General features: G+C 34.2%; 1 protein-coding gene across 2 annotated transcripts in view; it reads right to left on the reverse strand.

Annotated features, from left to right (window-relative positions):
• LOC143252093 (homeobox protein Meis1-like) overlaps positions 1-4989 on the reverse strand; it is a 215083-nt gene extending 210094 nt beyond the window's left edge. The window contains exons 1-2 of one of the 2 annotated variants that reach the window (XM_076503713.1): positions 3999-4989; positions 2704-2845 (exon numbers count right to left, since the gene is read on the reverse strand). In XM_076503713.1, coding sequence (XP_076359828.1) covers positions 2704-2845; positions 3999-4228 — 372 coding nt within the window. In that variant the 5' untranslated portion in view covers positions 4229-4989. The remainder of the gene's footprint in view (positions 1-2703; positions 2846-3998) is intronic. The other variant, XM_076503712.1, reaches the window with a different exon arrangement.
• Positions 4990-25006: the final 20017 nt, after the last annotated feature.

Consider the following 25006-nt stretch of genomic DNA (forward strand, 5'->3'; position numbering starts at 1 on the left):
GTGTTTACACGAACTGGTTCTTGTGTAGATGTACAGTAATAGACTCCTCTATAATTTTAAAGTTCATTCTCTTCTTTGTAGTTTATGCTCTAACTGTCATCTGTGCAATTTTATGTACCCGTCTCCAGCGTAGGCTTAACATATGCTTGCTCGTGTGTAATAGTTTATATTAAATTACTCCTATGTAGTTTTACAGTAGTTTTTTATTATGTTATTTTTATACTGTCTTCTGTTTAGTTTTAAACTACTTGCCCTTATCTAATATTTATATTAATTGGATCTTGCTTACCTTTTTACGCTAATTATTTACTATATAGCTTTTACACTAATTGTTTATCATTAAGCCTTAATGCAAACTGGCTCCTGTGTGGTTTTAGACTTATTGCATTTTATCTGGTCTTTGCAGTAATTGACTTGTATGTAGTTTTAACACTAATTATCTCTGTGTAGTTTTTATTTAGCTCTTGACCATGATAAAGAGTATACTAGATAACCATTTGAAATAAACATGTTAACAATTCATATTTCCATTACATTTATGTTTCTGAACATCCCGTTATTTTATTCTAAAACTATATAAAGATAATATTTTTTTCTCGCCTTTTTATATATATAATATATAGGTCTGTGTCTCTACGTTCGTATATTGTTTTACGTAATTGACCGGTACTATTTTATTACATCAAATCACACACAGTAATTATTCAAACCACAGTAAGAGCAACTACAGAAACTTGTACATCTCCGAGAGTTCTTTACAAAACATACGAATTCCGAGTATTTCTCCGAAATTGCTTAAAAACTTCCTTGGCTTAACGCAACGAGTTCCGTAAAAATCGTATACGTGTGAGCTGTTGATAAGACGTTCAGGATTTATTCTATGTTAGTGGAAAAACATTTTAAAGTCTCAATGAACCCAGCTTCCTGAAATGCCTTCCTTTGAAAACCCAGTTTTACTGTTTTTTGCCATATTTGAATCTAACACGTCCTCACCACAAACCTCCACTTAATTCAGTACTGCAGTTGATGGTCAAACTCGGCGTTTTCGTTCACTAGCAAACCAAAGACGAGGCCGGTTAAATCGACAGCTGCGAGTACAGTCTGAAAGTTGGCTTTTTATATCTGAACTCATTTTTGTCCCTATTCATAAAATGATTTCACAAAAATACGTTAGTGATTTAACTGTTTGTTAATCGTATTTCTTCCATTCTACTTAACATGTGTTCTTTTTCCCCATTTGATTTATGTATTAGTAAGTACGTAGCAGGTATTGTTTTTAAATACAAGTATTTATTTTCTAATACAATGATATTTTTTAACTCGAGACGTTTTTTCTTTCTTTCTCCTTGGCTACTCAAATATTTCTTTAGTTCATCATAATGGTAAACTACAAATCAACTATTATCAGAACACTAAGTACCCGGCATGACCAAGTGGGTTAAGGCGTTGCTACTCGTATTCCGAGGGCCGCGGGTTCGCATCCAAACATGCTCGCCCTTTCAGCCATGGAAGCATTATAATGTGATAGTATATCCCACTATTCGTTGGTAAAAGAGTAACAGTGGGTGGTGATGACTAGCTGCCTTCCTTCTAGTCTTACACCCCTAAATTAGAAACGGCTAGCGCAGATAGCCCTCGAGTGGCTTTGAGTGAAATTCAAAAATGAGATTGGATGATAGAATAAACTAAGTTTTGCAGATAAATACGCAATTAAATTATGTAATATTTTGACTGAATTCACTTTTTTAAAAAAAAAGTGTATGTTGGAAATTATTACTGTATAGAGAAAAGAAATAAAGAAATCGTTTTCTGGTTTTCTATTTATATTTTTCATTTATTTAAATATTTGTTCTGGAAACAATCCAGGCTCTAATATGTTAATATTTATATACATTTAAAAACCAACCAAAATTCAAGTTGTTGAACGCACTGAGAAATTAGCTATTGTTATTGCTTGGCAGTTACGAAGTGTATAATTAACCATACACTAAGGAAACTTAAAACCGAAAAAAATATTTCTTTATAAAAACTAAATTTAACATAAAAAGATATCCACACCATTATAAACACTGTTTATCAAACTTTTCGCCAATAGAAATTTTAATTGAAATAGAAAAAAACAAACAAACATTTTTTTTAATAAAGAACAAAAGTTTAGAAAACTAGGAGGCAGTGTGTGAAATATAAAGTCATGAAAGTTATTCTTTTGTTTGTTCTGAATCATGACATTTGCGTTACTCAAATTATTTTCACACATGTGGTTTTATTAAAATTGTGTTTACGTGTGTTGCTTTCATACAATCGTTTCTATAAGGTTTATTACAATAGTTTTTATATCCGTGTTTTATTACGGTTGTTTTTCTATTTGTTTTATTACAATCGTTTTGTATTGTTATGTGAAGGGAACGATTCCCTTCAATCGACAATGTAATATCGGTTTTGTTAATGATTCATACCTATTTCGGAAGATAAAAGGCGAAACGGATAACTGACCACGAAGTTTAGATATGCTGTTATTATGTAGAAAAATAACTCAGTTCTGTTTCACGAGCTATTTGTGAGTACTTAGATATGTGTTTCAATATATATATCGGATTTTTTTTTTTTTTTACCAGCTCTACTCCCATCAAAAAAAAAAAAACTCTCTAGAGCAGGCGAGAAAATATGAAATAGATTATTAAACAAAGAAACAGTAAAGATCACCTGTTTAGCAAATACGGCGATGTCTTCGTTGAAAGACTCGGACGAACAGACATCGCCTCCCGCTATTCCGGGTTCCCGCGGAGTGCACGTCGCTAGTTCGCACTTTTCGAATATGAGTGCAAGCAGAGGAAACAAGGGATGACTGTGGAAACAGGAAGGACAAGTTAAACTCTTGTGACCCTAGCGACCCCCAGTTGAGTTGCAGAGCAATTCGTGCTGGTCACTAGGATATCTTTTACACACATGACACTTAACCCTTTTAGACACAGTAAACGTATTCATGTTACAACATCTAAGTACCGACGCACATGAACAAAGTTTTATTCAGAGCGCGCCTACAAAGCTGGCTGGGACATAAGAACGAAGGTCCCGGAAATTTGCGGGCTCGTCGGACAGCTCACGTGATGTGGCCTGCCCGCCGCCCGATATAACAATCTCTTCGTCATGACGACAGCACATGCTACATAAATTTGGTAACTTAGAACGAATTAATGACCTCCGCTTAACATCTTATAATCTATTACTTTCTTCTAGTGTTTAAAGTTCTAGAATGCGTAAGGTCATTGACCTCTCATTTTTCTTATAAGCTTTTGATAAATGAATCACGTATTCCAACGTGAAATATATAGATGTGTTATTATACTATAAATGACGTTACATGAACATATTTTACTTTAGAAAAACAATTCTTAAGAACGTAAAAACATCTTTCCAGAAATCAGAGATTACTCTTACGTAAACATATATAATTAACTACAATTTATAATGAAATATGAAAAGCATAATCAAGCGTTGATCACTTCTTTGGTTCCTATTTCATTTATGGATCAACAAATGTTGATACCACTCTAACGAAAACATATATAATTATATGTTTATACATAAAACTATATTTGAAATAAGACTACATTATACAAATACACTTGTAGTGAATACACAATGTAACTTTCACGTATTTAATTTCACATCGTTTTTCGGTGTAAACCTTTTAAGCTATTTTCTAAGAGTTATGGTACATGAAATACCACAATGTAAGTCATTTCTATATGAATAACTTTTTTCCTGTTGCGTACTCTGTTATGAAGTTAATAGCTCAGTTAATCATACGATGTCAGATGTCGAACTATATGTAAGTGAAGTGTAGCTTTTGTTAGACATATACTAATACGCTGCATGTTAGTAAACATAAATATACAGTCTCTTGCTGTTACACTTACGTGTCATCTATAAGACGAAGTGTTTAGAAGAGTTATAAGTAGACCGTGACCTCACAAGGATAGCGCGAGGAAACTCACCCATAAATAGCGTCTTTGTCCCTTTTGTGGACGTCGGGCACGGAACTCATGACATGGTTGGACATGATTCCGGAGACATGGTTGCTAGGGTGATACTGGTGCATGGAGGGGCCGTGGTTCATGTGTGGGCTGTGTGTGAGGGTGGGCATCGGCCGATGAGCGTGCGGGTCGTACAGAGATGTCGGACCGTCCATGGTACCGTAGTGCGGGATACCTTCATCGTACTGCATGTGGAACAGAAGAGTAAACCGCAGCTGTTATACGTCACTCGCTGGGAACTCCATAAATCAGAGAATGTCGTAAAACATGACAAGAACTGGCCACTTCAGCCGTGAAACCTCACTTACCCTCTGCGCCATCAACCACTCAGTACCCCAGTTGTTGACGAACCCGGAGAAAGCGAAGATACTTCTTTTGGCTGCTGAAAGTCTTGTGAAGTCCCACTATAAAATCTCCTTAGTTTACGGATTCAACGTTAGGACGCACAAATAAAAGTGACCACGGAATCTTGAAGAAGTTTCGAGCTTCTGTCTTCTTCTGTACAATTATATTTACAACTACACACACTGTACTAGAGCTAGCGACTTCAGAGGCTTATGCAATCGCAACTGTCAATCAAAAGACTGTTACTATAACACAGATAATAAATGAGCTGTCAGTCGTAGCAGCCGCGGGCGTTGCCTGGCCCCAAGTTTCTCTAACTCGAGCTGTGTGCGTGGCTAGTGCTGGCTGCGTGCAGTTGGCGCGTTCAGCACCATGTGGAGGGTTGTCTGCTTTACCTTAAGTTGTTCCCCCTTACTGTAAGCTGCTGCCAGAGTGTGAAAACTGATGCGTCCGCTCAAGCAGTTGCAACAAAAATCGGCAAAAACCAACGAGCGAACCGCGCGAGCTAGATTTCGTCTTCCGCGCTCACACGAACGCTTGCCGGACAATACCATTGTATCTTGCAAAGAGCTCAGTAGGTGGCGGGCTTGTGCTGCTTTTGTCGTTGCTTTAGAAACTTAGAGCTCATTGGTCAGCTGGTCAGAGTGACGTATTGAACATACACAATTTGTAGCGACTGAAATGGCAATCATATTTGAGTGTAGCCGTTTCAGGGTGACCTTTTCAACAATTGGCCTTGATTTAAACAAATATACGACCACGTAAAATCCATGGTCTTCTTTCTGAAACCACATGTTGAAGCTAATGGTAATTTCATACAAAGTGCAGGAATTTATGAAGAACTAACAACAACCGTATTGTAATACATAATTTTCATTCATGATGTTAGAAAACACATAGGTTCAAGAAGTCTTGATAGAAATGAAATAAAGACCCATTAACCCAGCGCTTTCGAAAGGCGGACCTTTCTTCTTCAGTTTGTCCCTAACGAAGAAAGGTTTATCTTTCGAAAGCACTGGGTTATATGGTTTTTATTTCACATACTACTTTCAATGGCAACAAATAGAACTACTTTTCAAGTTACATGAATATTGTGTTATGTGGCTCCTCAAGCGCGTATACGCCAGTTACGTGAAGTACATTCAACATTCATTTGCCCTTTTCTGTTTTAGATTTGAGGGTGAAATATCAAGCCGTATACTGCAGATTTTGAGTTGAAGTTCAAATTAAGGCTGAAGAGATACACCACCAGTTACTGAGGTTATTTTACGCCGTTAGACTATGGTTAGAGATTACATTTATTATTTCTGTCCTTTAACTGCACTATATGAGACTAGATAAAATAGTTCAAGGCCAAAGAGATACACTACCAATTTCGGAGTTATTTTAGAATGTTAGGCTGATATTTAAAAGTCAGAGCTTTCTCTTATATATTTTAACAACATTTATATTAGGCTGAATAATAAACCAAGAGTGAAAACTCATACCACTCGCAGGTTAACATAATGTTGTATTTAGGTATTCGGTTTAAGTCAAGGCAATATATATGTATACTCTAATAAAAAATAAAGTCGTTGGCGGTTCTCAGACCTCATACACCTAATATACACTTTACACGTACATCCTCAGCAGTTTTGTATGTGTATTTCACATGTATCCTCCATAGTTTTTTTTTATATACGTATTAACTGCTCATGTTTCTTATATTCGAGTTGCATGAACATTCTCGAGGGTCTTCATATACAAATTAATCGTACGTGTTTTGTGGTTCTCACAGCCAAGTCACTGGTACATTTACTATCGTCTCCAAACACTACAACTGTTATTCGTTTTATTAGGGTCATAACCTAAAGAAGTAAAAACATGCTGGTTCCGTGTTCACCAATATATTAAACTTAAAGAAAACACATAAAAGCTGATAGTTAGGATATTGTTTTCGATATATTGGATTCTTATAAGATTTTATCCTTTTATTATCAGTTTAAACTAAAGTAATTGTGTAAATCCAAAATAATTCGTTGTATATCAAAATAGTTTAAAGTTACAAAGTACTGTTGTTGTTTTCAGTTACTCTGACCTTATTTTCTAACTAACAATTCCCTCTATGTGCACGTGTGGTTATACATAACACTTCGAATAAATAAACTGATTTATCAGTATCATATTTCATGCTGAGGATCTTGTCATACGTTTAAGAAAAGTCCTCTGGTGTTGGAAGGATGGTCGTTACCTACAAACAAACTACAGTAGATAGCTTGCTAAACAGTGTGGTATTTGTTTAATGAATCCATCGACTTAAGCCACCTAATGAAGTTTCAGCTCGACAGTTTCTTTAGATTATCGAATGAATTATGGTTGGTTTTTCTCCTTTGGTGTCATTACTTAACGCCCCTGAATATCTACCTTCCGAAGTTCATAAAACAAGACACTTGACAATAGAGTGTCTTTCAGAAGACACGATAAAACGACACCCATAACATTCAACGACAACCGGCTAGCCATCTTTCCTTCCATCCACGCTTCCCCCATATAATGCTATAAATCCCAGTCATCAACAATGAACCTCGTTTATGACCTGCGTCACGGAAAGAGTGGTTTTTACCATTCGCTGACAAGTCTTACACTAAGTACTTAAATTTTACTGAGCGCTACAGGCAGTAAAATATTCCTAAAAATATTTTATTATCAAAATCACTTGTGTCGTTTCCAGTTTTGACTAAGTGTAGGTTTTGTACGCATGAAATACATCTCCTCATATGTTGAAAAGAAAAACAGATTTAATAATTGGGTAAATATTAATAATAATAATAATATCCCTCATGCACGAGATTATGTATTAATATTCAGAATATAATAATATTCAGATGAAATTAGGAGCTACGAACATGAAAGAGAGATTATGAGTTATATACCTGCCCGGGGACAGAGTGAAAAATCGTCTTTTACTTCTTTTACAGCAATGTGTTCATGATAAGAACAGTATGTAGTGATTGTCCATTTTCATAAGTTTTTGTAATGCTTTACGGAAATATTTTGTAAGAATTTTTTTTTTTTTTTCCTGTAAGCATTACAGTTTCTCTGTGGGCCTGTGTTTGGTAGTTTATTCTTCTCATTATATCACCAGAAATATTATGATACACAGGCCCTTTTAAGGCCAAGATGAAATGAGTCATACAGTTAGGTATTCACGGTTTTATATTGGAATCGTTTCTTTACAGGAACCCGCGTGTTTCAAAAGTGTTACTGAGAGCGAATAGGCGGAAGATTAGAACCTGGCAAAAAGCAGTGAAATAAGTGAGAAATAGATTAAATTAATTAAAATGTTCAGGTTTTTCCCAAGTTTTTTGTTTACGTTTACAGGATGAAAGTAACAGGGGTTTTTAAACTAGATTTTTGATTAAAAGAACGTTACATTCACGCATGATTTATAGACAGCCATATACACCTATTTACACGACTACCCTCGAGCTTGCTCTGCTATTCCATTTACAAAACGACAGTTAACCTTATGCTTATTATGAATCTCAGAGACTTGATTAGCTAACATATTTAAGATTTCTGTCAGCATTTTCTGAGTGAAATGCTGCTTAAAGGCTGTCCACACATTCTTTAGTCTTCACTGTTGTATAGTATACGTTCTCGGCCCCTCACTTATCATGTGTTTTTCGGAGCCTGGCCGCGACAAGGGCGTGCATACCGTGTCTGCTTGCCGTAAGATACATCAGTTCACCTGTCACATAGCATCCTCAGATTGGTTCGATTGTTGAGAGAGGCGGGGCAAACAAAATAGCCAATGGATTGAACACGAAGCTCGAGCTGCGCGCGTCTCTTGTCCTTACACCATACGTTTATAGCAGCTATCTTTTCAAACAGTATTTATTCGTAGTGATCTTTGTGGAATAACAACTTTCATGGATAGAAATTCCGAACTGTGACTTATTTGCTTTTTTTTTTGGCAACCAGCGTGACTGCGTGCGCCACAAAGGTAATATGAAAACTGTGGAAAGAAAAATTATGTTATCGTTGTTATTAAACGCAAAAATTTAGTTTTATAATAAAGTTTGCTGTAAACAGAGAAAAAGAACACATTCTGAAATATAACACTGAGACTTGATAATATTATATCCATATTTTCTGGAGAATTTAATATACAAAATATGTCTTCACCTGCATTCAACCATGGCAATGCAACAAACAACTGAACAAAAGATGCCAAGTGGCGATACAGTGTTAAACTATTTCTTTACCAAGAATTTCCATTGGCCAAGCAATAAAGTTTGGTGACGTAGATATACCTTGTTAAAACCTTCATTTAAGTTTAGTATATTACTGAAATCATGGACACATATACTTATCCAGACGCAGTAATTTTTAGTGAATAACATAGGATATTCTGTATACAACTGGTAGATAATAAGGTTTTAAATGTTTTACAAGACATTACAATGTTATTATTGGTAATATTGAACCAATATTGTTTACTTTTGTTTTTGTAATATCTTTTCGCCATGCTGTACAGAGGGTAAAGAACAAACCACATACAGATAACAATCTTGTACCAATTACTGACTGGTTTTTGTGGTTCTACTCACTTTTTTATATCATATATTGCGGTTATTTGTTGTCATTGAGTTTTATTGTTGTTTGATTGTTATTTCTGCAACACTGGCCTTGCTAGTGTTGTCATCGGGATGCTTCAGAACTTTATAAAATAAAATAACAATTATTGAAGAAAGAAAACTAACCCATGTTGGATATTTTTGAACAAAATCTTTGTTTTTACGGATACTTCTACAAGCCTCATAAAGAACTTTAAAACTATGGTATATATATATACACACAACTATAAATTTTATGTTATATATCAGGGTTAGTTAGCCCTAAATGTTCATGTTATTGTTTTATTTACCTAAACAAAACCTGAACGGTTTATACAAATTTTTAATTTACGTAAAACGTCTAAATTTTTATAACACCTGTTATTTATTTAAAACATGTTTCATTACTAAAAGTATTATTATTGTTAAACAAAAATAAATAAAATTGTCACAATATTACTGTTATTGTGTTTTGTGGTTATTATTATTTCTACAATGAAATACAATTAGCAAGAAGCACGTGAATTATGAAAATTCTTCGATCGAAAAATCTATTTAAATATTTTATCATACTCTACTGTTAGGGCTTAAAAACCTAAGATATTAAGTTTGTTTATTTGTTTTTGAATTTCGCACAAAGTTACTCGAGGGCTATCTGTGCTAGCCGTCCCTAATTTAGCAGTGTAAGACTAGAGGGAAGCCAACTCTTGGGCTACTCTTTTACCAACAAATAGTGGGATTGATCGTCACATTATAACGCCCTCACGACTGAAAGGCCGAGCATGTTTGGTGTGACAGAGACATTTAGTTAAACTGCTTTAGTATTGTATTATTGCATTCAAAACTGCAAATTCTGAGCATTTCGAAATAAAAATAAAATGAACATATGTATCCTGATAAAATCCCGACATTGTAGTACAACGTTTCACAGTATAGGGTAGTGCATATGCATCATGATGTAATATCTATCAATATATAACTTTGCGATTCGCAACTGGTAAGTTTAAAACAATACAAAATGGAATATATGATTTTACCTTATATTATTTGTTATTCACTGTACATAATAGATGAAAGATAAGTTTTTGACGACTTGAACAAAACTGACGAAAGTTCTTATCAACTTAATCTAGTTACGTAGAAATAGTTGTTGTACAAGTGACTCATTATATTAATATCATCTCTGTCGTATCCTAATTGATCTAATGACTCCTGGTACTGGACAGAAGGTCTCGTCAGCACTGTAGGGTGGTTCACTTGCTATTGTTGATAAAGTTTTGTTTACTTTAACTTCTAATTTCTTAGAATAAATGTAACACCCCATAGTTTAATTAGAGCATTTAGAATGTATTTTACGCGAATCCCTTAGTAATAAAGAACTATTTTGAATACCTTAAGTCACTGTTCTACAATATAATTCCAGAGACGTTTGAATATTTACATATATAACAGAAAACTATAAGATTTTGTAAAAGAGTGTCTTAGAAACGTTAGAACGAATAATTTGTTTGTCACAATTGTTTGAAATATAACATCAACAAATATTACTATGTGACTCGCTCTAACACTACACTAAGTTTTGAATGGGATTTATTACAGTTTAGGATAAGTTGGTATAATTTTGTTATACCAACGGTTTAGTGAAAACAGTTTCGTAAATCTTGTTGAAGTCAGATAACACTATTATATTTAATTTAAAACGCATTAAATAACTCGAATTCAATGGAATTTTTCTTTAAAAGATTACTAATATATGTGATATAATAGTATATATATACTCTACTTTTGAGTCGATATAATAAACGATAAAGCATTTATTTTAATACATGAATGAGCACAAAGCCTTTTAAAACAATGTTTGTGTTTACATACTGATCAACACTGTAAATGATATACACGTGTGTTTTTGAACTTGACGATAACCGAAGAAGGTCGAAACGTTGTTCGCTCCTCTATTAGTGCTTTCTCTATCCATATCAATCATTTTTACATATATAATTGTCATATTAGTAAAGACAATTACGTGTTATAAAATCGTCTGCTTTGACATATCAACGAATTTAATACAACTACGTTTTCGTATATAAATCAAAACAATACATAATATAATTATTTATATGTTGACATATTAATAGAAACAACACATGATATAACGGTATGTGTTTCACATACCAATACACGATATAACTCTGTAGGCTTCGACATACAAATCAGCACAACACATAATATAACAGTCAATATTTTTACACACGTCAGGGGATCATGTTTGTGAATGCATTCATATAATTTTTACCTATATTAGATATCAAGCTATTATTCTATTAATATTTTTCCACAGAATTTTAAAACAAAATGTTTTTTTAAGGTATTTGCTGTCATCAATTAAATAAAACTCTTGTTTAGGTATGCTATCAGTTGTCATGGTGAGCCCTTTATAAGCAGTAGTGTAATTCTAACTTTCTGGCAGAAAGTTGAAAATATAAATCGTTTTCAAAAATTACATTTTCCCATTATTATCCCATATTTACGCGGTTACAATTATTTTAACGTGACATGGAAGACTGAAGACTAATGGAAAAACGTATTTCATGTTTAATTTGTTAATGTAGGCTTTCTAGAGAATTGTGATCTATGTTAATTTTGCACTGTATGATTTCCACTGTCATTGGATGCACTACAGATGTGTCTTCCGTGTAATTCGTGCGTTTTAGAGAAATAAAACTGGAACACTTATACATTTATATACATACAGCAATACCTTCTTGGATTTTCTTTCTTTCTAGACATATAGTTTATGTTAAGGAGATTACTTCTTGTTAGATGTGCTATCATTTTTTTTTTTTTTGGTTATACGTAGGTAACTGATATATAGGAGGAACACATTAGGGAACTAATTTATTAAGCTAACTTCATATTTGGTGATGTCGGTGTCACATATTTAATAAAGCTCACCTGTCGGATACCTGGACGTGATTATGAAGACCATGCGAAAGTGCGCAAACTCATAAGACTACAATTTGTAAGAAATTCAATAATTAGTATTTAAAAAGTCAGTTGTTCACTTAAACGGAATCTGGATAGATAAAATAAACACGATGCTTTGAAGTCGTGATTATAAACGTATGTTTTTAGTTGGTATATAATCGTTTTCTTTAGAATACGTTAAACATGTTTTAGTGGAGTATATTTGGTTCAAGACATATTAAAATTGACAGGCAGAATAATCACTTTACCAAAATGCTTGTCTTATTTTTTAAATACTTTCAGCTTTAATTACAAATGATTTATAGAATCAAGAAGCAGTAATACATTCCCATAATGCGTTTCGTATCTAGGAATGAGGAGAAAGTAATTCGACTGGCTTTAACTTATGTATGTCAGCGAACAAAAGATAGAATGAGTTTCAATGATATTTATGTTCAGTTCTTTCTTCAACGACACCAGTGAAGTTTGTCTGGATTTTTTTTTTATTCACATTTAAGAAAACATAAAATCAAATACTAGGGTGCCTAACTTAAAACATTTTGACGTGAAAGACTTTAATAATTATTTGCTATCTGACTGTCGTTCAACATATTAACGCAGGGTATACTTAGTCATTTGCATCGGATGTGACAGCATGTGGTGATAAAATATACGTAAAAGATGAGAGAACGCGCTACAGGACTAGATGACATGTACACACATGACAATAAAACATGAATTATATTTAATATAATACCAATTACTCGGTGTAATATCAACTGGTATGTTCTTGAGTAAAATATGTCGAAAGTGGTTTCTTATATTACAAGGCGTATGCCATATGATGAATAAATTTTCATGTAATATTATTGTGGCTAATTGCTCTATGGATACGAGCAAGAATTATTGTCATAAATAACTTACTGGAGATGTCATAAGTGTTGTATGTTTGGAATTCAATGTCTATAACATCGAACCGAGACTTACATATCAACACATGTAATATTATTTCTTTAGTATACAATAAACTGACCACGATTATTCAGTTTTTAATGTTATAGAGCTGCTTTAGTTAATTCTATATATCTCTATTAGAGTAATATGACGTTTTGGTATAGACGAGGATAGAAAGCACTAAACAAGGACTAAGGAATTGACTTCTTATGCACTTAACTGTATGTACAAAATATTGATATACAAGCGGGAATTGATCGTTACTCTTATTATATCTCCTTAACGATCCGGATAGAGCGATTTTTTGCTGAAAGAGGTGGGAACCCTGAATCTTCTGATTAGCAGTCTGGATACACTAAATTAGAACGTGAGTGATCCACGTTAGTAAGACATTTCATAAATGTTCACAGCTCGGCATAGCCAGTTGGTTGAGGCACTCGACTCGTAATCCGAGGGTTGAGGGTTCGAATCTCCGTCACACCAAACATGGTCGCCCTTTCAGCCGTGGGGGCGTTAAAATTGTAACGATCAATTCCACTATTCGTTTGGTTAAAGAGTGGCCCAAGAGTTGGTGGTGGGTGGTGATGACTAGCTGCCTTCCCTCTAGTCTTACACTGCTAAATTAGGAACGGCTAGCGCAGATAGCCTTCGTTCAGCTTTGCGCGAAATTCAAAACAAACCAAACCTAAATTTTCAAAAACACGTGGTTATTCTGGAAAAATAGGTGTTAAATAACTATATCAAAAGCGATAACTGAAATTTTGTTATCATATTAATTAAAAACACCATATAACCTAAATAAATGTACTATTTTGGGTCACTATTCAACTATCGTGTATAAATATGTTACTATTGACGTCACTTGCTACTTATCTACTTCGTTATTTTTAGTTGGTTTTTTTTCAATATTCTGTCTACGAATTGTCACTTGCAAAATAAAGCATAAAAGATGAAAAATTGAAGCTTAAGTTGTGGCAGTTATTTCCGCAAATTATATAGAATTCTATCGATTTTTCTCCACTAAATCCGAGCTCAGAGAGAGAGAGCAGGTTCTATATGATTCCCTTAATCTAGCTGCGGGAGAAAGATAAGAATTTATGTTATAAATCTTGAACATAGAACGCACGTCATTAGCCATCTTGATGGAAACACAGGAAGCACATAGTGTGGATATGCATACAGACATAGAACGTCTTAAGGCCAACTTAGTTCACAAAATGCTCTTAGTTTAACTTTATTTATTTTTAATTTTATATTATTTTATTCTTTTACCTTTTTTAACTTTGAAACACGCGCATGAATATGTTCAAATAACTTAAGATAACCTCCGTTTCCTTCCATAACAGTTCTCGCATATTATACTTAAAGTTTAAATTATACATGCTTGAGTTGTGCAGAACTATCTGACGTTATCATTTTATACATATTAGGGTACATAATCTGAGAACGTTTGTGCTGCCGCCTAGTTTTTGTTTTGCCATATATTGTGTTTTATAGTGTTCAGTTATGCATAAGAACATTACTTCTTGGTTTATTTTCTGAAACCTTAATAATTTTGTAACATAATAGCACACGAGTTAGCAATCTCTTTGTGTGTGTGTGTGTGTGTTCCAATATTAAAAATGCATTTGATTTGTGTTACTTTTCTCTGACACTTGGAGACCAATCCTTATTAGTTTATTCGCACTTCGCGACATGTATTTGGTTTCAGTTCAATCCAACTGCCCCCCCCCAGTGGCTCAGCGGTATGTCTGCTGACTTACAACTATATAAACCGGGTTTCGATACCCGTGGCGGTCAGAGCACAGATAGCCCATTGTATAGCTTTGTGCTTAATTCAACAACAACAACCAATCCAACTGAATGTACTCGTGCAAAATAACATGAAATAACAAACAATACTGAGTGAAAATAAGTACAGCTATTAAAGTATTTGTATAAATTTACGTATAGGATGTAGGAGTATGGATGTATAAACCACATATTTATAGCTGTTCTGCTGGGATTATTTCAAAACGATTGGTATTATCAACTACTTCGTCAATAAATAAGTTTGATTTGGCGTATTCGTTATAAGTACAACGTACTGTCTGGCCAGTTAATAAAACTGTTGTTTAAATAAGCACATATAAAAACAGCCAGATAATCTTGAGGCCATCTATTTATTTTATATTTAAAGACAAAAATTCTGAAATTGTATCGTACACCACCCAGAATCTGGGTTTGGTTTCTTCCACGTTCACTTTTGATCATAAAAAGATGAGAGTAAGGACATTACAAATGACGAGCGCCAAACATGGTATAAAGAAAAGGCTTAGGACCAGCATAACAATCTTTCTGGTCATCAAACATGGTATAAAGAAAAGGCTTAGGACCAGCATAACAATCTTTCTGGTCATCAAACATGGTATAAAGAAAAGGCTTAGGACCAGCATAACAATCTTTCTGGTCATCAAACATGATATAAAGAGAAGGCTTAGGACCAGCATAACAATCTTTCTGATCATCAAACATGGTATAAAGAGAAGGCTTAGGACCAGCATAACAATCTTTCTGATCATCAAACATGGTATAAAGAAAAGGCTTAGGACCAGCATAACAATCTTTCTGGTCATCAAACATGGAGAAGGCTTAGGACCAGCATAACAATCTTTCTGATCATCAAACATGGTATAAAGAGAAGGCTTAGGACCAGCATAACAATCTTTCTGATCGTCATACATGGTATAAAGAGAAGGCTTAGGACCAGTATAACAATCTTTCTGATCGTCGTACATGGTATAAAGAGAAGGCTTAGGACCAGCATAACAATCTTTCTGATCATCATACATAGGGTATATACATGGTATAAAGAGAAGGCTTAGGACCAGCATAACAATCTTTCTGATCATCATACATGGTATAAAGAGAGGGCTTAGGACCAGCATAACAATCTTTCTGGTCATCAAACTTGGTATAAAGAGAAGGCTTAGGACCAGCATAACAATCTTTCTGATCATCAAACATGGTATAAAGAAAAGGCTTAGAACCAGCATAACAATCTTTCTGGTCATCAAACTTGGTATAAAGAGAAGGCTTAGGACCAGCATAACAATCTTTCTGATCGTCATACATGGTATAAAGAGAAGGCTTAGGACCAGTATAACAATCTTTCTGATCGCCATACATGGTATAAAGAGAAGGCTTAGGACCAGCATAACAATCTTTCTGATCGTCGTACATGGTATAAAGAGAGGGCTTAGGACCAGCATAACAATCTTTCTGATCATCATACATGGTATAAAGAGAAGGCTTAGGACCAGCATAACAATCTTTCTGATCATCATACATGGTATAAAGAGAAGGCTTAGGACCAGCATAACAATCTTTCTGATCGTCGTACATGGTATAAAGAGAGGGCTTAGGACCAGCATAACAATCTTTCTGATCATCATACATGGTATAAAGAGAGGGCTTAGGACCAGCATAACAATCTTTCTGATCGCCATACATGGTATAAAGAGAGGGCTTAGGACCAGCATAACAATCTTTCTGATCGTCATACATGGTATAAAGAGAGGGCTTAGGACCAGCATAACAATCTTTCTGATCGCCATACATGGTATAAAGAGAGGCTTAGGACCACATAACAATCTTTCTGATCATCATACATGGTATAAAGAGAAGGCTTAGGACCAGCATAACAATCTTTCTGATCATCATGTGGTATAAAGAGAGGGCTTAGGACCAGCATAACAATCTTTCTGATCGTCGTACATGGTATAAAGAGAGGGCTTAGGACCAGCATAACAATCTTTCTGATCGCCATACATGTTATAAAGAGAAGGCTGGTACTAACATGATGATCTTCCTGAGAATCAGACATGTTATAAAGAGAAGGCTGGTACTAACATGATGATCTTTCTGAGAATCATACATGTTATAAAGAGACGGCTGGTACTAACATGATGATCTTTCTGAGAATCAGAAATGTTATAAAGAGGAGGTTGGTACTAACATGATGATCTTCCTGAGAATCAGACATGTTATAAAGAGAAGGTTGGTACTAATATGATAATCTTTCTGAGAATCAGACATGTTATAAAGAGAAGGTTAGTACCAATATGATGATCTTTCTGAGAATCAGACATGTTATAAAGAGAAGGTTGGTACTAACATGATGATCTTTCTGAGAATCAGACATGTTATAAAGAGAAGGTTAGTACCAATATGATGATCTTTCTGAGAATCAGACATGTTATAAAGAGAAGGTGAGAGACAAGTTTGACAGTTTTTATTTATTGTTGTAGGGCTAACGTTCAGAAAATTACTGATTCTGTATTTCAAAAATATTGTATTTTTATCATTTTTTGAAAATAACTAATTTTTTATGTGTTCTTTCATCTATTTGTTGTAATTTCGGAAAATATATGAAACATTTTCTGACCACAAATTTCATACGAATATAATGATTTCACTATGCTCTCATTCTTAGGCCTTGTTCTACTCTTAAGTTATATAACGAAACGTTTCAACTGCACGTATTAGAAATAATATTGATGTTTTATGTTCTATACAACCAAATGAGTATAATGTCAAACCATGAAACATACCATTAAATTATATGTCATTGAAATTCAAAACATATATATTTTAAGTTCAGTCTGATTATGGTCGTGATATCATCTGTATTAAGAATAAATAGCCGCCTGGGAAAGCAGCATTCATGTCTCGTCTTCAGAATTATGCTTTCTTGATTTGTTGGTTTAACGATGGCTTTTAGTTTGCTCGTGTGTTATTGCTATTTTTTGAATATAACTGTGTGGCAAAGTTACCTTCTAGTGGTGGATTATGTTTGTTTGATTTCCCATATGAACAGCCCATTTTAGTTTATTCAGACTTCAAGCGAAAGGTTACAGTCTGCTCTCTACACAGCCCAGAAAAAGGTCTTGAAAAATATGCTAAGTAATATGGTATCGCCTACCTATACAACATGTTATTAAATGCCAATCCATGCACATGAAATAAATATGTGTTTTACGACAGCATCTGGAGTAATTAGCCGAAGCGAAACGGCCAGGAAAAGGCTTCATGAGCTGATTTAAAATATTGTAAACTTGTTAAATTCGTTTAACTTTTTCTTAATATTACTAGAATTGACAGCAACTTTGAATGTTCCACACACTCAGTGATGTCCACACACTGTTACTAGCAGTATGTCATCATTGAAACTGATTCAACAACTGTGGTGAGTGATCCTTAAATAAGTTCCCTTGTTGGTTATTTTCTTCTTTTTAATTTTGTTGAAGAGTTATTATTGAACGTGAATCATTGTCACTTTAATTGTTGGACTAGTATTTGGAAATACAAGAATAAAACACGCCATCTTTAGTGCATTGACATATTTAGTTAGTAATAAGTGAAGGTAGTCTGTGTGTGAAGTTTCGGAGTATCGCAAGTCCATTGTATCATTTCTCATACCATGCAAGTGGGTTGTTCTTATGGTTTTCGAATTGCGAAAACATAAATATGTAAATATTGAAAAATAGGGCCGGCATGGCCGGGTGGATTAAGGTGTTCGACTCGCAATCTGAATGTCGCGGGTTTGAATCACCATCACACCACACATGTTCGCCCTTTCAGCTGTGGGGGCGTTATAAAGTTATGGTCAATCCCACTATTTATTGGTAAAAGAGTAGCCCTGAGTTTGCGGTGGGTGGTGATGACTAGCTCCCTTCCTTCTAGTTTTACACTGCTAAGTTAGGGACGGCTAGAGCAATCAACTCTCCCGTAGCTTTGAGCGAAATTCTAAACAAATAATGTTTTCTTGATATGAGTAGGAACCGTGTTGTAATTAGCACGTAATTCGCTGCAAAGAGAAAAAAACATCATAGATTGATGTTTGTCGTTTAAAGAGTATGTTATCTTTTCCTATTAATGTTGCCATGTCATTGTTGAATAGGAGAAAAAACACTATAACAAGTTTATGAAAAAAGGAAAAAGAGTTTTTTTTTAATATTTTGGTTTATTTAATATTATATTTGCTGACTTACAACGCTAAAAACCGGAATTCGTTACCCTTGTGGGTAGAGTACAAATAGCACATTTGTAGCTTTGTGCTTAACTTGAAATAAATAAAAGTGTTTAACATACTTTCAGGAAATATCTTACACCATTCTCTTATAAATAAAAAACAAAGTTCCTTTCAATTCACGACTTCTAACCTTTATAAGGTAAAAAGTACATCAAGAGAAAAAATCAGTTTCAACAACTCAAGTGACTTTATGACCTCGTGTGGAGATTAACAATAAAACATGTAATAATTGAAGTGCAGTCATCTGAAATATGTGATTTCATGACTAAAGTGTAAGCCAAATAAGAAAGGTTTAAACGTAGGACTTTGATAGAAATAGAATTTTAGCAATATGTGAGCAAAAGCAGTAACCAGTACAACTGAATGAAGTCAAATCTAAAATATCCTAAAAAATCTGATTGGTTATGAGATAGGTAAGAATTATTCAGTTAAAAGTTCATTACAGCACTGTCATAATGAGTTTTAGACATCTGAGAACAGCAAAAACAAAAAAGAAATATCCATCATATCATCTGAATATCTCATGAATTAGATATAAGTTTTAAAACGGAAAGAGAGAAGAATCGATCTAGAATAAAAGACTCCAATAAGGAGAGAAAGTCCAAAGCACAACGATTTGCGAACCTTCAATCTGTACTTTATTGTACCTCATACTTGGACACAATATAGGTAGTCAGTGTTACAATGTGGTGTGAAATCACTCAATCAATCTCCATTAAATAGTACAATGTCTACAATAACTGTCAATACGTATATAGAATAAGTATGCTATATATAAAGCATTGCGGAGCCTCACTACATTGTAACAGTCCATGTTGCCAGGTCTGATCAGTTCTGTATAACAACCATGCATGTTGGAAACAGTCCTCCATCCATCTTGGTTTCCTTAATACACCTACTGGACGAGAATATGGTTCTGTATGTTGGACTTAAGCAGAAAGCTACTCAAAGAGCTTACTGTGCTCTGCCCACCACTGGTATCAAAACCCGATTTCAAGCATTGTAAAGCTACAGACTTAGGGGCAAAGAGAATGGGGTTTATCAGTACAAATTTCCACAGTTGAAATCTGTAGATGCCTGGTCACTTTATCGAGCATGGAACAGCATGAATACCAGATTTATTCCACAGCTGTCTGAATTATGCAGTAGCTGATCGGATATATTGTGGAAGCAACTTGCGTAAACACAGCTAGTTCTCTTTTCCAGATGGAGATTCGTTTTCTGTATTGTGTACAGTTAAATAGGACGTGTTGACGGCTTCAGCACTGCTCTTTTTTTCCTTCGTGGATTTTCACGTGTTACAGGACGCTGCACTTTGTTTATCTTGGCTGCAGTAGGATTTCCTGTAGGCCTTTTTCTTGATTGTCTTGAATTCCTTTGTTTTCCACTGCTTTTAAGGAATATCCTGTCTTAGAAATTTTCTGAATACCTGACGATAATTTCAATAAGTTGTAAAAGATCAGCTTCTAAGTGTTTACATTTATTTGATTAAAATATAAACATACTTGTATTCAAGAATATCAGACTGATTGTTAAGTGGGGCAGCAGTAAGTTTTAACCTCGGTGGACAAATGATAGCTAGAAATAAAACGTACAATATATGAACAGGAGTTCAAAAATAAATGTGATTATAGAGTTTTACAAGTATATGGGGGCCGGCATGGCCAGGTGGTTAAGGCACTCGACTCGGAATCCGAGAGTCGCGGGTTCGAATTCTTGTCACACCAAACATACTAGCCCTTTCAGCCGTAAAGGCGTTATAATGTGACGGTCAATCCCACTATTCGTTGGTAAAAGAGTAGTCCAAGAGATGGCAGTGAGTGGTGATGACCAGCTGCCTTCCCTCTAGTCTTACACTGCTAAATTAGGGACGGCTAGCGTAGATAGCCCTAAAGTAGCTTTGCGCGAAATTCTAAACAAACCAAATCAAGTAGATGGAGGTCTTAAACTTTGTTGGATGGATTCCACTGTCTTAAGATGCATTCTGCCTTAGAAATTTTAAGTCCACGACAAGAACATAGCTACATGATATTAATGTACGTAACCTTTCCAAAATGTATCATTGTACACTTTCAGTAATATCACGCTACACATGTGATGTCAAACAATGTTAAAATGTAGTTCTGATGCATCCTTTTCCAACACGATTTTGTATTGCCTGTTATTTTCATACAGTTTGCTGCTATGTTTAATAAAGTGCAGAGGTCAACACATTTTGCATTATGTGAGCCAAAATACAGTATCAGAACTTCTCGGACTCGTTTCTTCCGTACAGAAATGCGAACTATGTTGTACATGAGATTATAGTTTGTATTACCTAATAAATTTATGTTTCCTATAAGCTTGAACGTCACTTTGGAGAGATTTCGGTTCTTGGTATAGCAGAGTTAACCATACACTTGTTGGGTGTTAGGTCTTTTTCTAGTAGTAAGGCGTTAAGATGTGATAATTTATTATCTTTTCACATCTAGAAAAGCGCAATGAATATCTTGGTTGAATTACACAGTTGCAGCTTTTCAAATGATATGTTCGACGTGGTTCTACAAGGACACAAGAACAAAAAACTGGTTCTTCCGTATAAACATACCATAGAAATGAGCAACAAAGAAAAGCTCTAAAGATTCTATGTCCTATTCTCGATGTTCTGAAACATATTTCTTTACTTATATTTCACACCACTGAGCAGTATAATATCATCCTTTTTATTGCTGTTGAATAAAATTTTGATTTTGACTTAAATTTCGCTCTAAGCTACACGAGGGCAAACTGCGCTAGCCGTCCCTAATTTGGCAGTGTAAGACTAGAGGGAAGGCAGATAGTCATCATCACCACCCACCGCCAACTCTTGGGCTACTCTTTTACTAACGAATAGTGGGATCGACACTCCCATGGCTGAAAGGGCGAGCATGCTTGGCGTGAGAGGGGCTCGAATCCACGATCCTCAGATTAGGAGTCAAATGTCTTAATCATTTGGCCTTGGAGGGCCTGTTTAACTTTGAATTGAGAATATTCTATTTGCAATGTCTTACTGAACGAAAGAAAGTTATGTATTTTAGAGCTTTAAGATTCTCTGCGATTTGTGTAACATGTGTTACAGTTTAGGTGTTTGTAGAGTTTTAAATGTTCTGTCCTTTGATCACTAGCTTTAACACTTATCGTAGTGTTAGGAATACTTTGTTCATTGATTGAACGTTCTTTATTTTAGTGTTTTAATTTGCTGCTCAGAAGGTGTATTGTGGTCTTTTTTAGATGTCTTGATTGTTAGGCTAAATATAATCTATTTATTATAGTGTTTTAAACATTCTAGTATTTGGTAAATTTTTTGGAAGAATAGTTAAAGATAAAAAACGTCATTTCTTTCTTTAATATGACTTTGGATTGCAATCAATTAAATTATTCATGAATTAGTAAATAACCCTGAGGCTGTCGCATTGTGATCTCACTCGATATCAAAAGAAAATCTCAACTCTTGTGCTAGAAATATGAATAGAGGTTTAATTAATTACCCGACAACTCAAAGGTATCAGCAGATTTCTTCCTGTCTGCAGCTATGTGCCACTTCATCTGTCAATTTCCGTCAAACACTGTATTAATTAACGGATCGCGCATGCGTATCTTAGTACAAAGGATATAAGTCTCAGATAAAAATGAAACTAATATAAACGTATATGTTAAATTTTCTATGCGTTTCATGATTTTTTATGTTTAATAAAGATTAGTTACAGCATTAATTGAAGCTTGAAAGAAGTGTTGTTTCGTTAACTTTTTCGTTCGAGTTATAATTTCTTTTAAAACCATGCTCTTGCACGCTATTAATTGTCATATGTATACTTTCAACAAATAATCCTCTCATCAATGCAATTAAATCATAAAAATAAAACAAAAGCTTGCTTGATAAATTACTTATTCATATAACACATTGAAATGTGTTTAATACGCATGTATAAATTGTACTGCCATCTAGTGGGTAAACATTAAGTTGACCTTAGCCAATAATATTGACATAATAAAAGAGTTAAAATCAAAAAGATCAAGGAAAGGAAAACATTATTTTTTGCAATACAATACTCTTAATTATATTAAAAAAAGAAGACAAAATTATTAACAAGAAGAAATTTAGTTAGATAGAGACTTCATTTGTTTGTAACCAAAAGCAGACGTTCAACGCTAGAAACAGAGTTAAGGTATCCATGGTTGGCAGGACATAAATAGTTTGTTCATGATGTAGATTTGTGTTTAACTTGAAAAATTATAACCAAACACTTTGGTTAATTCATACCTGAGAAATGTTTAGCTACACGAGGGATGCGATAATATGTGATCATGAAAGAGTATTTGTACATGAAATGTTACATATTATTTTGCACATATAAGTTCTTCATTAAAAATAATATGGTCACATGTTTATTTTCGTAATGTTCCTACGCTTCATATAGGTTATTGGTAAGATTGAGGGTGTATAACGCTAAAATTCGGAATTTGATTCCTGTAGTATATGTCTCACAGATAGGTAGCTTATCGGACACATTTGCACTTGACAGTCGTAAAAGTTTTTTGACAAAGAAGTATTTTTCGAAAATATAATTTGTGCACGTCCTTACTACAGTTTACGTAACGATTATTGAGTGATTAATCAGGTAAAGGCCAACTCTATGAAAATGAGCTTAAACAGATGAACCAACTGTTCACGGGTAAACATCTTTGTATATATTAAACGAGTCTATCAGGTTTAGATGCTTCTACCTTAAGCGTTCTTGTAAAAATGAAGTGTTTTAAATGCAGCTTCATCATTAACAATGATTTAAAGATAAATGCATTTAAATTGATATTGGTAGTATGGCAAAACTTAGAGTTTTGAAAAGATGTCACTGCAATAGCTAAAACGAATTCTGCATTGATGATTTGCAGTAAGGTGAAGTCCACAATGGCGAAGTGGTACTAAAGGAAGTTTAAAAAAAAAAATTTTAGTATCAAGTTAGTATTAGTTGAGATTCGCCAAATGTTAAACAAACCCTAGCGGAAGGGCGATAAAGATAGTTGCTCAAAGTATTAAGTCCAACCTCTGTTACGTGGTACTGTTAATAATAAATAATAACTCTGTAATGGTTAAACGTAAATCGTAGTGTTTTTAATATTGAACTTCATACCTGGTCAAAATCCTTAACATAATAAATATCACTGATTCTCATAGAATATTTCTGCAACATAGAAAAGTTATTGAATATTCTTGAAAACTAGTGACTTAGGCCTAGAAATCTATAAACTGTTGAAACTTTTTAGGCCTAGAAATCTATGAACTGTCGAAACTTTTTGAAATGCGGATTGGAGATCAACGAATTTATTATAATCGAACTTTCCAGAGGGGATATAATAACATTCATGTGCGGACGTTTTTACAGTCTAGAAGTTTCTAGAGTTCCATGATAGTTTATAAATGTCGCTAATGGTGGTGTGAAATCGGTACCGTCTGTAGAGATCTAACCTACTGCCGAAAGCTATGACGCTCGAGCTTTTACAAAAATTGAAATTGTGTGTGACGGTTAATAAAAGCAAACAAAGATTGTATTTGACAGTAAATTTGGACTTGTTCGGACACATTGTATTAAACAATTCTTGATTCTGTCCAGGTCAGTTAATTTTTAATACTTTTGTGTAAAAATTGTCACTGTAAAATTATTCTTATTGTGGCTTGATAAATTTGTGAATTATTATTAATGTAAATAAACTTTGACTTACTTGGTTTCACGAGCGGTAATTTTACTGTAACAATCTATTCTCGTGTCGGTACTAGTTCCGAGACTCTGACTATCAAGGAATTTCAAATGCTTGAGCAAAATCAGCAAACAGGAATGAATATTATTTTACTGGAGATACATGATCAGAATTTTCCTAACCGGCCTCTTAACTTCCAGTTTATTATTTTTATCACGTGTAATTCGCTAAAGAAGGAAGTGAATAAATAACAAAAATGATTAACCATGAAATAAACAACAGTATTTTATGAGTATGTGAACGTGCTTAATAAACATGAAGTT

This window comes from Tachypleus tridentatus, chromosome 6, assembly GCF_004210375.1.
Source record: "Tachypleus tridentatus isolate NWPU-2018 chromosome 6, ASM421037v1, whole genome shotgun sequence".
Classification (NCBI taxonomy): domain Eukaryota; kingdom Metazoa; phylum Arthropoda; class Merostomata; order Xiphosura; family Limulidae; genus Tachypleus; species Tachypleus tridentatus.